This window comes from Salvia hispanica, chromosome 3 (assembly GCF_029641045.1).
Source record: "Salvia hispanica isolate PSC_SH4W2 chromosome 3, Shi_PSC_v1, whole genome shotgun sequence".
In the NCBI taxonomy this organism is placed as follows: domain Eukaryota; kingdom Viridiplantae; phylum Streptophyta; class Magnoliopsida; order Lamiales; family Lamiaceae; genus Salvia; species Salvia hispanica.
Genome location: NC_142694.1, coordinates 44168670 through 44180784, shown reverse-complemented (window position 1 = coordinate 44180784; position 12115 = coordinate 44168670). Strand labels below are relative to the sequence as shown.

General features: G+C 38.5%; 3 protein-coding genes across 7 annotated transcripts; 1 reads left to right on the top strand and 2 right to left on the bottom strand.

Annotated features, from left to right (window-relative positions):
* Positions 1-236: 236 nt before the first annotated feature.
* On the bottom strand, positions 237-2809 carry LOC125212094 (vacuolar acid trehalase). Of its 4 annotated transcripts, none has more exons than XR_016136592.1 (8): positions 2528-2809; positions 2102-2178; positions 1791-1832; positions 1649-1690; positions 1467-1550; positions 864-1054; positions 694-791; positions 237-468 (listed from the first exon to the last, which is right to left on the bottom strand). XR_016136592.1 is itself a non-coding variant. In XM_048112139.2 (8 exons), exons 1-8 carry the CDS (start codon positions 2709-2711, stop codon positions 448-450), a joined length of 636 nt encoding a protein of 211 aa, XP_047968096.1. In that variant the 5' UTR covers positions 2712-2796; the 3' UTR covers positions 237-447. The 4 variants fall into 4 exon arrangements, 2 of the variants coding, with proteins under 2 accessions (XP_047968096.1, XP_088923591.1); XR_016136591.1 differs by having other exon boundaries at positions 898-1054; positions 2528-2808; XM_048112139.2 differs by having other exon boundaries at positions 967-1054; positions 2528-2796.
* Positions 2810-3299: 490 nt separating this feature from the next.
* Positions 3300-5651, top strand: LOC125209822 (uncharacterized). The gene is made up of 3 exons (XM_048109403.2): positions 3300-3454; positions 3877-3947; positions 4569-5651. The coding sequence occupies exons 2-3, from the start codon at positions 3940-3942 to the stop codon at positions 5401-5403; spliced, it is 843 nt and encodes a 280-aa protein (XP_047965360.2). The 5' UTR covers positions 3300-3454; positions 3877-3939; the 3' UTR covers positions 5404-5651.
* A 256-nt stretch (positions 5652-5907) lies between these two features.
* Positions 5908-10910, bottom strand: FLD (protein FLOWERING locus D-like protein). 2 transcript variants are annotated; one of them, XM_048115130.2, is made up of 5 exons: positions 8981-10910; positions 7586-8320; positions 7277-7322; positions 6414-7194; positions 5908-6294 (listed from the first exon to the last, which is right to left on the bottom strand). In XM_048115130.2, exons 1-4 carry the CDS (start codon positions 10821-10823, stop codon positions 6450-6452), a joined length of 3369 nt encoding a protein of 1122 aa, XP_047971087.2. In that variant the 5' UTR covers positions 10824-10910; the 3' UTR covers positions 5908-6294; positions 6414-6449. The 2 variants fall into 2 exon arrangements, with proteins under 2 accessions (XP_047971087.2, XP_047971088.2); XM_048115131.2 differs by lacking the exon at positions 5908-6294 and having other exon boundaries at positions 6918-7190.
* Positions 10911-12115: the final 1205 nt, after the last annotated feature.

The following is a 12115-nucleotide window of genomic DNA, read 5'->3' as shown; positions in this document are numbered from 1 at the left end:
TGTAGAAGCATGACAAATGAACATATGTATACACACGAGTATATTTTGCTTCGTTGTTGTTAATTGTACCATATGTTTCTATTTGTACAGTGGGGCTACTATATGTTTGCATTTAGTCTCATGATACTGTGTTTGGCATTATATACACTTACATTGCATTTGTAGCCATATATTTATTCAAATTAAACTGGAGTTAATAAGACCATTCTCATAAGGATTTCATTACGGAAACTCTATTGATTACTTTAAAAATATTATATGCACTATCATAAATATACATTGCATATAGATACATGGATGGAAAAATTGACATGATCATTGCACTAGCAATGCCAGTGTGCAAATCATGATAGAATAATGTTACCAAACACAAGAAGAAAACTGCACCTACTCTCATCTCAAACTTCCACCAGTTGTCCCAGCGCCCATGCCCGTTGCGCCCGCTGTCTAGCTTGTTTGTCGCGCAGACTGCATGAAATCGTTCACTTGAAAGCACCAACTATGAACAAACAAACTACTATACTAGCTACTATGCCCCGATGTTATATCTACTTCTCACTACCACTTATATCAAAACCAGAAAAATCTAGTCATAATTTTGAAGAATTCTACAAGCAAAGGATTCTTAAATGAGTCTTAGATATTAAAACAATTGATGATATTATAGTTGAAAAGTATAGTTAACAAACTTACTAGCAATTCATGGTCTCCCATGATCTCATCTATCAACTCTGTTAAAGGTTTGTTGGCGCTATATGGGACGAGGGCCGCAAACACAGGAGGTTCCAAACCTGAACAGGAATACACACAAAAATCAGAAAAGTAAGAAACATTACAAAGAATGAAAGAATTTTGACGCGCACACTTCAGGAAAAGAGTTCTTTGGCCTCGTGTTACCATTGCCAATCTGGTCAATTCAGATGTTTCGTAATACAGAGTTTCGTGTAAGTTGTAGTAACTGATTACCACTTTCTGGGAAGGCATCTATGAACATCATCATCTCCTCCCCGGTAAGACCAGATAGGAAGCAAATTCGCGGAACTGATGTTGCAATCTGCATTTGTTGTCTGATCGAATTAGCATCATTTTGTTCGACATTAATCTCACAAAAGTACATTAATCAGGGATGAAAATCTACATGAAAATCTACACTATAGTATTTAACTTTATCAGGGATGTTTAACTTCGAGAACTGGATATAATGTCGCATGATCTCATAGCCTTCAAAGATCGATTTATTCAGACAGAAGCTGGTAAAAAAAGTTTCTCCAGCAATAGCGGAAATCAAAAGGCGGAAACTAGCTCAAAGTGAAACTACTAAAACTCGGGCAGTGTTTTCTATCTTAGAGGTGGAAACTCAACATGGTAATATTCGACTGTACTTAAATTCAAACAGAAGAACATGCTACATTTATTGCAATCTCATATAGATGATTGAAGAAGACACTGGTTTTCAGAAACCTAACCTTCAGTGTTTCCAGATTCGATTGTCTGGTGTTCACCGCTTCCCAGAGCGAACGACTTATCATGTCTTCAGTGCAAAAAATCACCTTCGTAAACATTTCATTTGCTTGTTCACATGAGATTTTCTACTGAAGGACTCCAAAAGGAATATGTTGCAAATCAAATAGGTTCAAATTCTGCATACCTCAAGAAATTCGCCATCCAGCTCCTTCAGAAATAGTTGTATCTGTTGTCATAACACAGTAAGAATCCCGACTAAAGAATGATAGGACGCCCGAACATAAAACTACTGAGTACTGCAAGCTATATAAAGGATTAGTCAAGACCTTTGCTGCTTCTTCAACTTCAAAACCTAGCAACAACAAAGCCTGAAAGAAATGCAAAACATTTGAAACTTCAGTTTTGATGAATCATGCCAGAGATAGTATAAAGTTAAGTTAACTTAGTATGAAAAAGCAAACAAGGCTATGTTTGAAGTTCAGTATTGATGGGTTTATCCGGTTTTCTTGTAGCCGGTAAAAGAGAGTAAGCAAGAGCAATTCTATTAGTACTAAATCATCTCCTTCCTCTCCACCTAAACAAGATCATGAAAAGCCAATGGTAGATAACAAATGACATAAAACTAACCAGAACTTACAGGGGGGCCATAATTTGAATCCTCTGAAGCTAAAGGAACAAATTTGGAATCCTCATCAGTCAATTCTGGAGGTAAATCTGCAAATTGGGTCAAGACATTTTTCAGTTTAAGCATCTGAAACTAAAATTGCTATCAACTTTCATTTTGACATTGGATACCTAATCAAAGCTTCACAATGTATAGCATTCAGTTTTTTAATCCATTCAAGATGCTGCAGTAAGATAATCACACAAAAGGAGGAAAAGGGACTTTAGGAAGTGATGAATATCAATAGTAATTTCCCCAAGAAAAAGCAGTCACAAAAATTCTATCACTCAATATCCTAATCAAGACAAGAAAAGTTCAATTCTTGAAAGCCCAGCTGGAAAAATTATTCAAGAACAAGTAAAAATGCATGTAAGTAAATAGAAAGAGAGAGAGATAGACCTTCAGAAGAGGCTCTTGAAATCCTATGCTTGAGTTTAAGTTTCAAATGAGAAAAACCTCCTACTGATGAAGGAAAATTTGGAATGCATGATCTCAGATGTAACTGTGTGTTTGGTTGATGAAGAGAAAGAGATGGGAATTGGCACTGAAAATTTTGTTTGGATGTGAGTGAAGAAGCCATCATGACACCACACCTCAATATTCTTTCTCACTCCCCACTCTTATCTACTCTATCCTTCATAGATATTCTTGCTCAGTTGTTCTGGAAGATTTTAATTTTCTATTATGTGATAAAGAGTTGGGATTACAATACACCTCAAACTTACCATTCATACAAAATTTACTGAGTCAACACAGCCTACACTCAAATAATTATATTAGGCCAACTTTTAGACCGAAATTCTAAACTATGTATATTTATCACCGACCAAAACTTTCCACGCCATAAATAATGAGAAGAGTGAAACCAAATCATTTTGCTCTTGCAATAAAGTGACAAAGAAGTCCAATATTAACATATTACAAACTGCTATTGCCACACCAACTCCATCTAACCATTGGAGAACTAAGAAGGAGGTTAATTGCCGTTAATAATCGAATATTTCTTTGAGATTATAACCTCACACCATTTCTAAAATATTAGAATCACATCACCATTTATTAATAAGACCATTTCCATTTCTTAGTGAAGTAGAAACCAAGCTTTGTTATAGTATTATAGAAGGGGCAAAACGGTCTTTTGAGGTGGATTTGTTCTGGCATTAGCAATCAGAGCTGTTGACAACACAACATCTGGTGCACCCCTTCCCAAAAAGAAAACTCATCTCAAACAGAAGGGACAAAAAAAAAAAACTCTCACATACTACATGGTATACATGTAAATGGAGAGCAAAGAGAGAGCTAATTGAGCTTTGTAAAATACTCCTTGTAAGCATTTGAAATTCTTCTCTTTAGTGTCTGATTTATATTGTTTTCTTTCAATGTTATCTGCAGTTGTATGTCCGTTTCTACATGTTGATCCGTTCTCTGATTGCCAATGAGCTCAAAATTGCATTTTTAGAAGTGGGTTCTCTCTGAATGTCAATAGGGTTTTTGAATCTTCGAGCCACACTTGCTCTATTTGTTGAGAAATTTCGTGGTTGCCCTAAACAAAATTGCGTTCATTTTCTCCTTTCCTGTGTTTTTAGCATATCTTTTTTCTGCTGCATTAGCTTCTTGTTCAATAATTGAGTTTGAGTTTAGAATCAAAATGTTCTGCAAAATCGGACTTTGACTGTATCTGATGCAGTTTCTCATTCTAAATGGCTGTTGAAGCGAACTCAAGGCCTTTTTCTGACTTCGATTTGCAGGTTGTATTGTGTTTTAGATTGGATGTACTCTGCAAACTAAGCTCATCCGTAGATGCGTGATCTATGTTCAAGTAAGATGTGACACAATTTTATTTTTCTTGATCAAAGTTTTGATTTTTATCTTAAGCAACGGCCATGGATAATGAGATTAATCAATCAGCTGGAATCCTCATGAAACTAGAAATATAGTACTGTAGTTCACATGGTAAAATACTTGGTTATGTAATTATGTTATGTGAGCCAGCTTGAAACAGTATAGTAGATTTCTTCCCCTTTTCGATTTTGACTTATTGATTGGCTGCTTTGCTTCTCTTGCTCCTCAATGTTTCCATAATCTTAACTTGCTTTTCTTTTATGTATAAACTATAAACTTTAGTTTGATTTTATAGGCGATCATTGATCCGAATGTTGAGATTACTATACTTTTGTTAACTTACTTCTCGTGTACTGCTGCTCATCACATTAGCCACGGGCATATGGCCCTAATTAGACAAATCTTATATTGTTGAGCTAGTGGAAGGCATGTGGGGAGGGGTGGGTAGTATGCTGATCTTATGGACCTCAGATTAAGTTATGATATGCCAGAAGATTTGGGATGGATGGGCTCTGATAATGGTGATGGCTGTGTATGACTTGAAACTTGCTTCTTTGCTTTCCTTTTTCGAGTAATTATTTCCAAATGTTTTATCCAGTGATGAGGAGCCAATTGCCTTCAAGAAGATGCATGGTTTTTCCACAGTTGATGGCTTTGTGGAGATAAACAAAAATTTGACAGACATGATCAAATTTGTGGCAAATGAGCCCTCTGTGGGGCTTTACTATATCCAGCATCATACTCAGAAGGTAACCCCCAACCTTCTCGATCTCAAGAACAAAGTCACTGAAAAATCACGCGAGACTGCTTTGCATACGGAAGATCTCGACGATTCCATGTCAATGTTGAGGTCGATGAAGGAATGTGGGGTCGCGGTTGCAGATGAAATGCTTAGAGATATAAAAAAGTCCCTTTCCATCATATCAGCGAAGCAGCCAAAAAGGGGAGTTATGTACAGTACCAGCACCAGTTTTCTTCCAAGAACGAGTTCCTGGTCTCCGGCCTCTTGGGGTCGTAATGCAGTTTTCCCACAGCAGGATGGTGATAGGAGCCCCGGTTACCTGTCTAGTGCTTTTAAGTCAGTCACACAGCGAGCTCAGAGCTTCAACCGGTCTCAGACGGGCTCTGAGGAAGCGTTTGAGTCTAGCAACGAGAAGCTTCCTTATGATTTTAGTCCTGCAGCCGCGAGCACATCAGGTAGTAGTCCTTCTGCAACGGTAGAAGAGCCGGAGACTTTAGATTCACCGCTGTTGGATGAGAATGGCAGGGAGCTGCAAGAAGAGTCACAGCTGAGTAAGAGTCTGTCTCATCAGCATTTTCTGGCATTGCACGAGAACTACGACGAGTTCAAGGCCAGTCGGGAAGCGAAACTGGAAGAATGGTTGGGAGGAGAAGGTCGTGAGGATCGAAGAGGGAAAAATTTGGACAGATGAGCTTTAGTTCAGCAGCACTTGGTTCCATGACCACCACTTTTTTCTTCTTTGTATTGTTGGTTTTCTTATGAGATGGAATCTTTGTATGAGAGAGAGAGAGAGGGAGAGAGCTATACATGTATTCTGCTCGCTAAATAATTATGTGAATCTCTTTATTATGATGATGTCTAGTTATTAAATCACAAATACTAACACAATATGTCACAGATATTATTTGGATTCAAATGTGATTATTGTTGATTTCTTTCTTTTACGGGTACTCACTTGGTGTACAACACAAAAAAGTTTTTTTGATCAAATGTACAGGATCAATTTTCAACTTCATTCTAAGTAGAATTCCTGGACAAGAATTTGGGCGTTGTATATGTTATTTTTTCCTTTTAAAAAATATTATACTGATTATATCTGCTTAGTTTATAATATTGATGATTTTGCAATGTTGCCTATACAACATAATTTGTAGAGATTAAACCAAAAACTGTTCCATCACTCAGGTTCAGCAAGTTCCTCCAAAAATTCAAGCTCAGATTATCATAATAAACAAACCAATTAAATGTAACATAAACTTTCAAAAATTAAATACAGAGGTGCAACCCAAAGGCCCTAAGAAAGGAAGAGACAATCTTTATAAAAAAAACAATGTGTAGGAACTAACCATCCTAATTTAAATAAGCTGCAGCAAGGATTGAGTTGGAGAAGGAAAAACTAAAGCATTCACTACAACAATAAGTAAATTACATCTCTACATAGGACAAAATCACAATAGACAACCTCACATCTCAATATTGAAAGAATAAAAATCATGTAGTGCAAAAGGGAACTTATAGGAACTGCTACATATCTACAGGAAGAAATGGAGTTTGTCTTTGTCTTATACTTCATTCAGTCACACTGCATAATTTAGGAAAATCAGTCATCAAACAAGGAACTCGTTGTGCAAATGAATGCATTTATTTTCCACTGGTCAAAAGATAATACCAGATTAGAAGAATGATGTGGTTAAAAATTACCAGAGAAACGAGTGTCCTTGACACCGACTTCAACTCCTACAATTTTCCTGTGAATTGCCAAGTACTGGAGTTTGTGCTAGAAGGAGGAAGCAATTCATTCAAGATATCTTCAAAAATGTTGTCTTGATTAGATATGCAGCTAATACTATCAGCAATATCCATATCACTGTCTTGAGTCTGAGGGCCAACGCTGTGAAGATTAGAACTAGAAGGTGCCATGCTGCAATTTCTGCTTACTGCTGTAGCCTCGATTTCAGAAGACTGACAACCAATCAACTGAGTGTTGGAAGCACTGGTATCACCCGGTAAGCCCATAAGAACATCCACATGTGGCAGAGACAGATTGTCTGTAACACTTAAAACTGTCTCTAAGCTGCTTGAACTGGCAGGAATCAGGCTGCTGCCAAGAAAGTTCGAAGGGGTAGAACTTTGTTCGTCGGCCAATATCAGCACATCATTTGAATCCGGGGGTGCAAGGCTGTTATCGCTGCATGACGCCATTGACCCGATTGGAAGACCCAAAGGAGTTGCTATACCATTATTATGCCCATTATTTTGAGAGATAGGGCATGTACTTTCACTAGTAGAGTCAACACAGTCAAGTGAGTTTGGAGGAGGTTGGTCTTTATTACTCATAACTGTTCTTACTCCAGTATCTGAGCCATTACTATTGACCAATATCCTAGACTCTGCAAGACTGCCACTGCTGCCAGCTTTACTTTCGATATTTTTGCTTGGGCTGGAAAATATGTTGTTGTTGTGCCGTATAATTTTAGCCTTCCTATTTGAAGGATAATTAATAAATAAGAGAACGGAATAGCAAAGTTATCAAAATTCAGAAAAATACAAGCCTTTGCTCATACCTAATCTGTCTAGGGTTGGTGGCAGCTACTCGCGGCTTTGGCATTCCTTCACAAAAGAAAAAAACAAATAGTCATCTTTAATTTTACTTGGTTCAAATAACACAAATGCAAAACAAGTTACTCCGAGATGAAAGGCGTTGCTTCTTGTGTCAGATATTGAAATCATGTTTTCACAACCATATAAAACATGAGAATGTTCTAACTCAAGCATAATGGAAAAATGCAGAGTGCCGGAGCCAATATCTGAGTTACATGAGCTAAATAACATCATATTCCGTTCAGCACAGTGCTTAAGTTGAGAGCACAAACCAGATAAAGAAGGATTGCGGTTACGGCTGCGCCTGCGGCTGCTCCTCTCAGCCTTAACCGAAGCAATTATGGAATCCGCTGATGGCCCCAAACCCTTTCTTCCAATCAGCTTGACACCAACCTTCTCAAGGTAATTTAGCCTAGTCTCATCACCTCCCCTTACCTCTCTCAGCTCGAGGGCTTGTTGCTTAGGTAGCAGTGTGTAAACATGAAACTCCTGCTGCTGATTAAAATGAGAGTGAAGTTGCTCAAAAAGTAACTTGTTAGAAAATTGCTGATCCGGTTTCTTTCTGTGTCCACCAAATGTAACCCTCAAAATAGCCATAGGATCAGCATTTTTTCTACTAAATAGCAAGGCAAAACTGCCAAATTCCACATCAGGCTGCCTGAATAAATCTGCAAGAATAGAAGCACATGTGTGTGCATTTTGTGATGGAATCTTCTCAGCTTTTATTTTTGATGCTCTAACTTTAGTATATTGAGCCATATTGGCAGCTTCTCTGAACCCACTAAGCAAAGCGCCATGCATGGTTGCTGGATAACGCCGATTGGTAGCTTCGCCAGCAAAGAAAAGTCTCCCGTCCCCCACACTTTCTGCTAAAATATCATAATCATCTCCTGATGCCCCAACTGAAACATTCGAGTAAGAACCACAACTTAAGGGGTCACCTCCCCATCTTGTACAGACAGTTTGAATAGGATCTGGGACTTCAATGCCTTGTGGCTCGTATATGTCTGCATGAAAGAGGCTAGAGATTATGCTAGAGCACATCGCAAGCTTGAACTAGGATAGATTACATAACTCCCGAGTCCTGAAGAACATGTTTTAGCTTTTCAAATAAAATCTAATTCAAAAACCTCAATCTTTATGCTCATAGATCCTCATTTCTGTTCATGATTTATAGGAGTTGGTATATGTTATTATTTGCTTCTTATCAATGTTGCAGAATTGTACAGTAAATAAGTAATCAAACACAAAGACAAATTAAAGTGGAACATTTGGTGTATTTATATGTTCTTGCCACCAAACACCTGCTCAAATTAAACTACCACATTAGAAGTATTGTGCAAGAGATATGGAATCAGATGGTGACTAAGGACCTTGACCAGGTAAATGTAAATCTGCTTTGTTAAAATGTAAACGATGTGTAACCAACATTAGTTGCAGAAGACTGTTTTCAGAGACAAAACAAAGGTCATAAATCAATGCATAAAACAACACTAATCAGAAACATATAGTAGTCCTACATCCACAACCAAGTTCAAGATCTTCTAGTTAGAGTGGTACCCCTCATAACCAAGCAAGCAAGTAAAAAACCATATTATGCCCCAAAAAGGCAAAGATTTATTCATAAGCATTCATCTTAAGAAAGAGAAAAGCGTAACAGTTTGAACCTCTTAGAATCCGAAGCACTCTTTGCACAGAATCAGTAGGATCTGCAGTCTCAAACCGGTACGCAGCTTCTCCTGCTACTAAAGCTATCAAAAGTGGACCACCAGCAACGGTTGCATAGCTATAGAAAAGAAAGAACTCTCCTCGACGGCTAGGATGATCAGAGAGATGGCCAAATGTATCTAGATCAGTCCCCCAAAATGCATGGGGAAAGAGCAACGCAACCTTGTTTAACAAGCCAAATCCCAGTCTCCTTATCGCATCAAGCTTCCTCTGAGGCAACTCAGGGATAAACTCAATAGACCGACTTTTCAGAACCCCCAGGGGTACCGTGCAAAGAACCATATCACCCTCATAAACTTGGCCTCCACCAACAACAACCTGCACCCCATCACTGCCATAACGGATGGCCTGGACAATTTTGTCATAATGAATAGTAACGTTCTCCAATAATGCCTGAACCAGTCTTCCATTTCCACCAGGAAGAAAGCAATGGTCCCCTCCCATATCATATGGATCATCTTGATCCCAAAAGGCTAATGAAAGCCTAGACAGCAGACTGGCGTTTGCATATTCCAAGTTTGCGAGATGCCAGTTAAATAAGTTCATTTCCTCTTCATCTAAGGGATCCCTGAACGTCTCCAAAGCAGCCCCAAGAGACACATCCTGCGAAACCTCCCCCATTAACTGCCTGTTTTTACTTAATTTGTCTAAAAGCTGATTGAAACCAGCCTCTACTTTCCGATCTGATACAGGATCAACAGGTGTCCCATCCACTCTATATAGAGGGCACTTATCCCTCACCTTATGAAGTGAGAACGACAACTGCCTAGCCAGAATCCCAAGTGGATTCCCCAGAGTGCCTGTTAGCACACTCCCCCCCAAATCCACAGCTGCTACCCTATTGTTACCTTCTAATTTCTTTGTATACACTCTCCCTCCAGCACGCTTCCTACCCTCTAAGACTGTAACCTTAAAACCAAAAGCCATCAACTGCCTTGCAGCAGCCAAGCCCGCAAGCCCAGCCCCAACCACTATCACACTTGGTTGTTTCGGGTCAACCAGAATCCTCTCCTTTATTCCAGGCGCCACCCCAAAGTTAATATACCCGTGTGTAACTAAGTAACCATAAGCCCTATCCAATAGTGCCCCAAAATGCTTTGGCACAATGTCCACAAACATTTCCTTCGTTATCCAACTCGACACATTCTCACGCCACTTAGTAATTATATGATTCCTAATCAATATATAGTTAACCTGTTCTATTCCTCCCACCACGGAAACAACCCCATAATCTATTTCCTCATCAGTAAGCGAATCAGCCGGGAATCCGGATGTAAGCGCAGTCAATGCCTCAGCAGTGGCATCCTTATTTATCACGATGATCTCATCAGACATGTCGTCCACACTTTTCTTTGCCGGAGTAGCATAATTTGAACTGGATCCATGTTTCTTCGACGCTAGACTGCCTCGGCTATGCAGCCTAGTCCTAATAACCTGGCCTGAACTAGAACTTTCCAAAGAAGCCCCTGTAGTACTCACGCCGCTATTAAGAGACAGAGAAGACAGCCTTACATGGTTTTGGTGTGGTGTCAGGTTCCGGGGCCGGCCTCGCCTTTTGCCTTTGGGTATCGCCACAAAAAGAAAGTGATCATGGACTGAATTGGCATCTGAAGTAGGGTTTTGCACAATGTTGGGATTCAAATTGGAGTGACGAGCTGCGGTAGGGTTAGAGCTTGAAGGAATGGGAGGAAGGGCGGATTGGTGGAGAGAAGCATCGACCTGATTAGAGGTTGGCGAATTAGAGTTTTGGCTTGATGAATCCATGAAAAGGTTTGCAGTCATAAAATCAAAAAATCAGTTGCAGAGAAACGCCATGGGAGGGAGAGTTTTGGGCATTACCCTTATTGGGAGAGCGTAATTGAAATTTAGGAAATTAGGGCGGTTTTCATTTGGAAGGGAATTGCAGTATTTTAACATTTTTATTTTTTTAGACGATCTATTTTTGATATTCTTATAAAATATTTTTTTTAATGATTAAACGAACATAGAATTAAAGGCCGCGCTACGGAGAATTCGAACCCAAGATATTTGATCTCAGACAATTATTAATTTCGCTATTACTTGGCCAACTCACACACACATAAAATACCTTTACTTTTGTTGGTAGGTGATGACAAGATCTTTGCGAATATCAGCAAAAATATCGGGGAGGCATGTGGTTTCATTTGCAATTTTGCAGTGTACTACACTCATATTTGATATACCTCAGTGAAATTTTTTATTTTTCGATAAGTGGAGATATGCGTGTCGTCGACAAGTCAAGAAGATAAAGAGACTTGAAACCTTTTTGGAGACAATGTATTTATTGGGTAGGATTATTCGAAAAAATGATGGATTGTTTTTAACAAAAGGGCATATCAATTGGAAGAGCCATATGATCTTATCTTAACCATTGAACTAATTGCTTCTTACTAAGTTGTAGTAGTATGATTTAACAAAGTAGAATTTGGGAAAACATATAAGAAATTGAAAATAATGAGATGATCTTGAAGAGATTTTAGAAATAATGAGAATAACATGAGAAAGATGATGATTTTAATGTATGAATGAAATGGAGAAAATATTTTTGAATTATTTAAAAAAGAATATCGGTATATTTTTATAACTGAAAAATGGTCAATTTGAAGGTCACTTGTATGGTCAATGTGTCTGCTACACGTGTCGCACATTTGGCCGAGATGGGTGCACGTGCATTACACGCTGTCACGTCAGAGCATGCCTTCGTGTTGATTTCTCAGCCTCCATCGTGGACCGACTCCAACGTATCACGTAGGGGCATAACACTGCTTTTGTGGATATGGATACCCTAACTATATCGCCACACTTTGGTGATTACTATTTTTATAAAGCAATAATGAAACTTGCATATTTTCTCCAAACTCCAAACTATAATCTACCGTTAGATTTAAAGATTTAATGTTAATAAATGACAAATAACGTCAATTAAAAATGTCAACATAAGTTAATAGTCCAGATCATGGTTTGAAATTTGCATTCGATTATGTCTCTTTTAAAAGCGTGCATCATTGTAGTATTCAAATTAGTTTAGCCGAAGACTAAGTTATAAGAGAAAT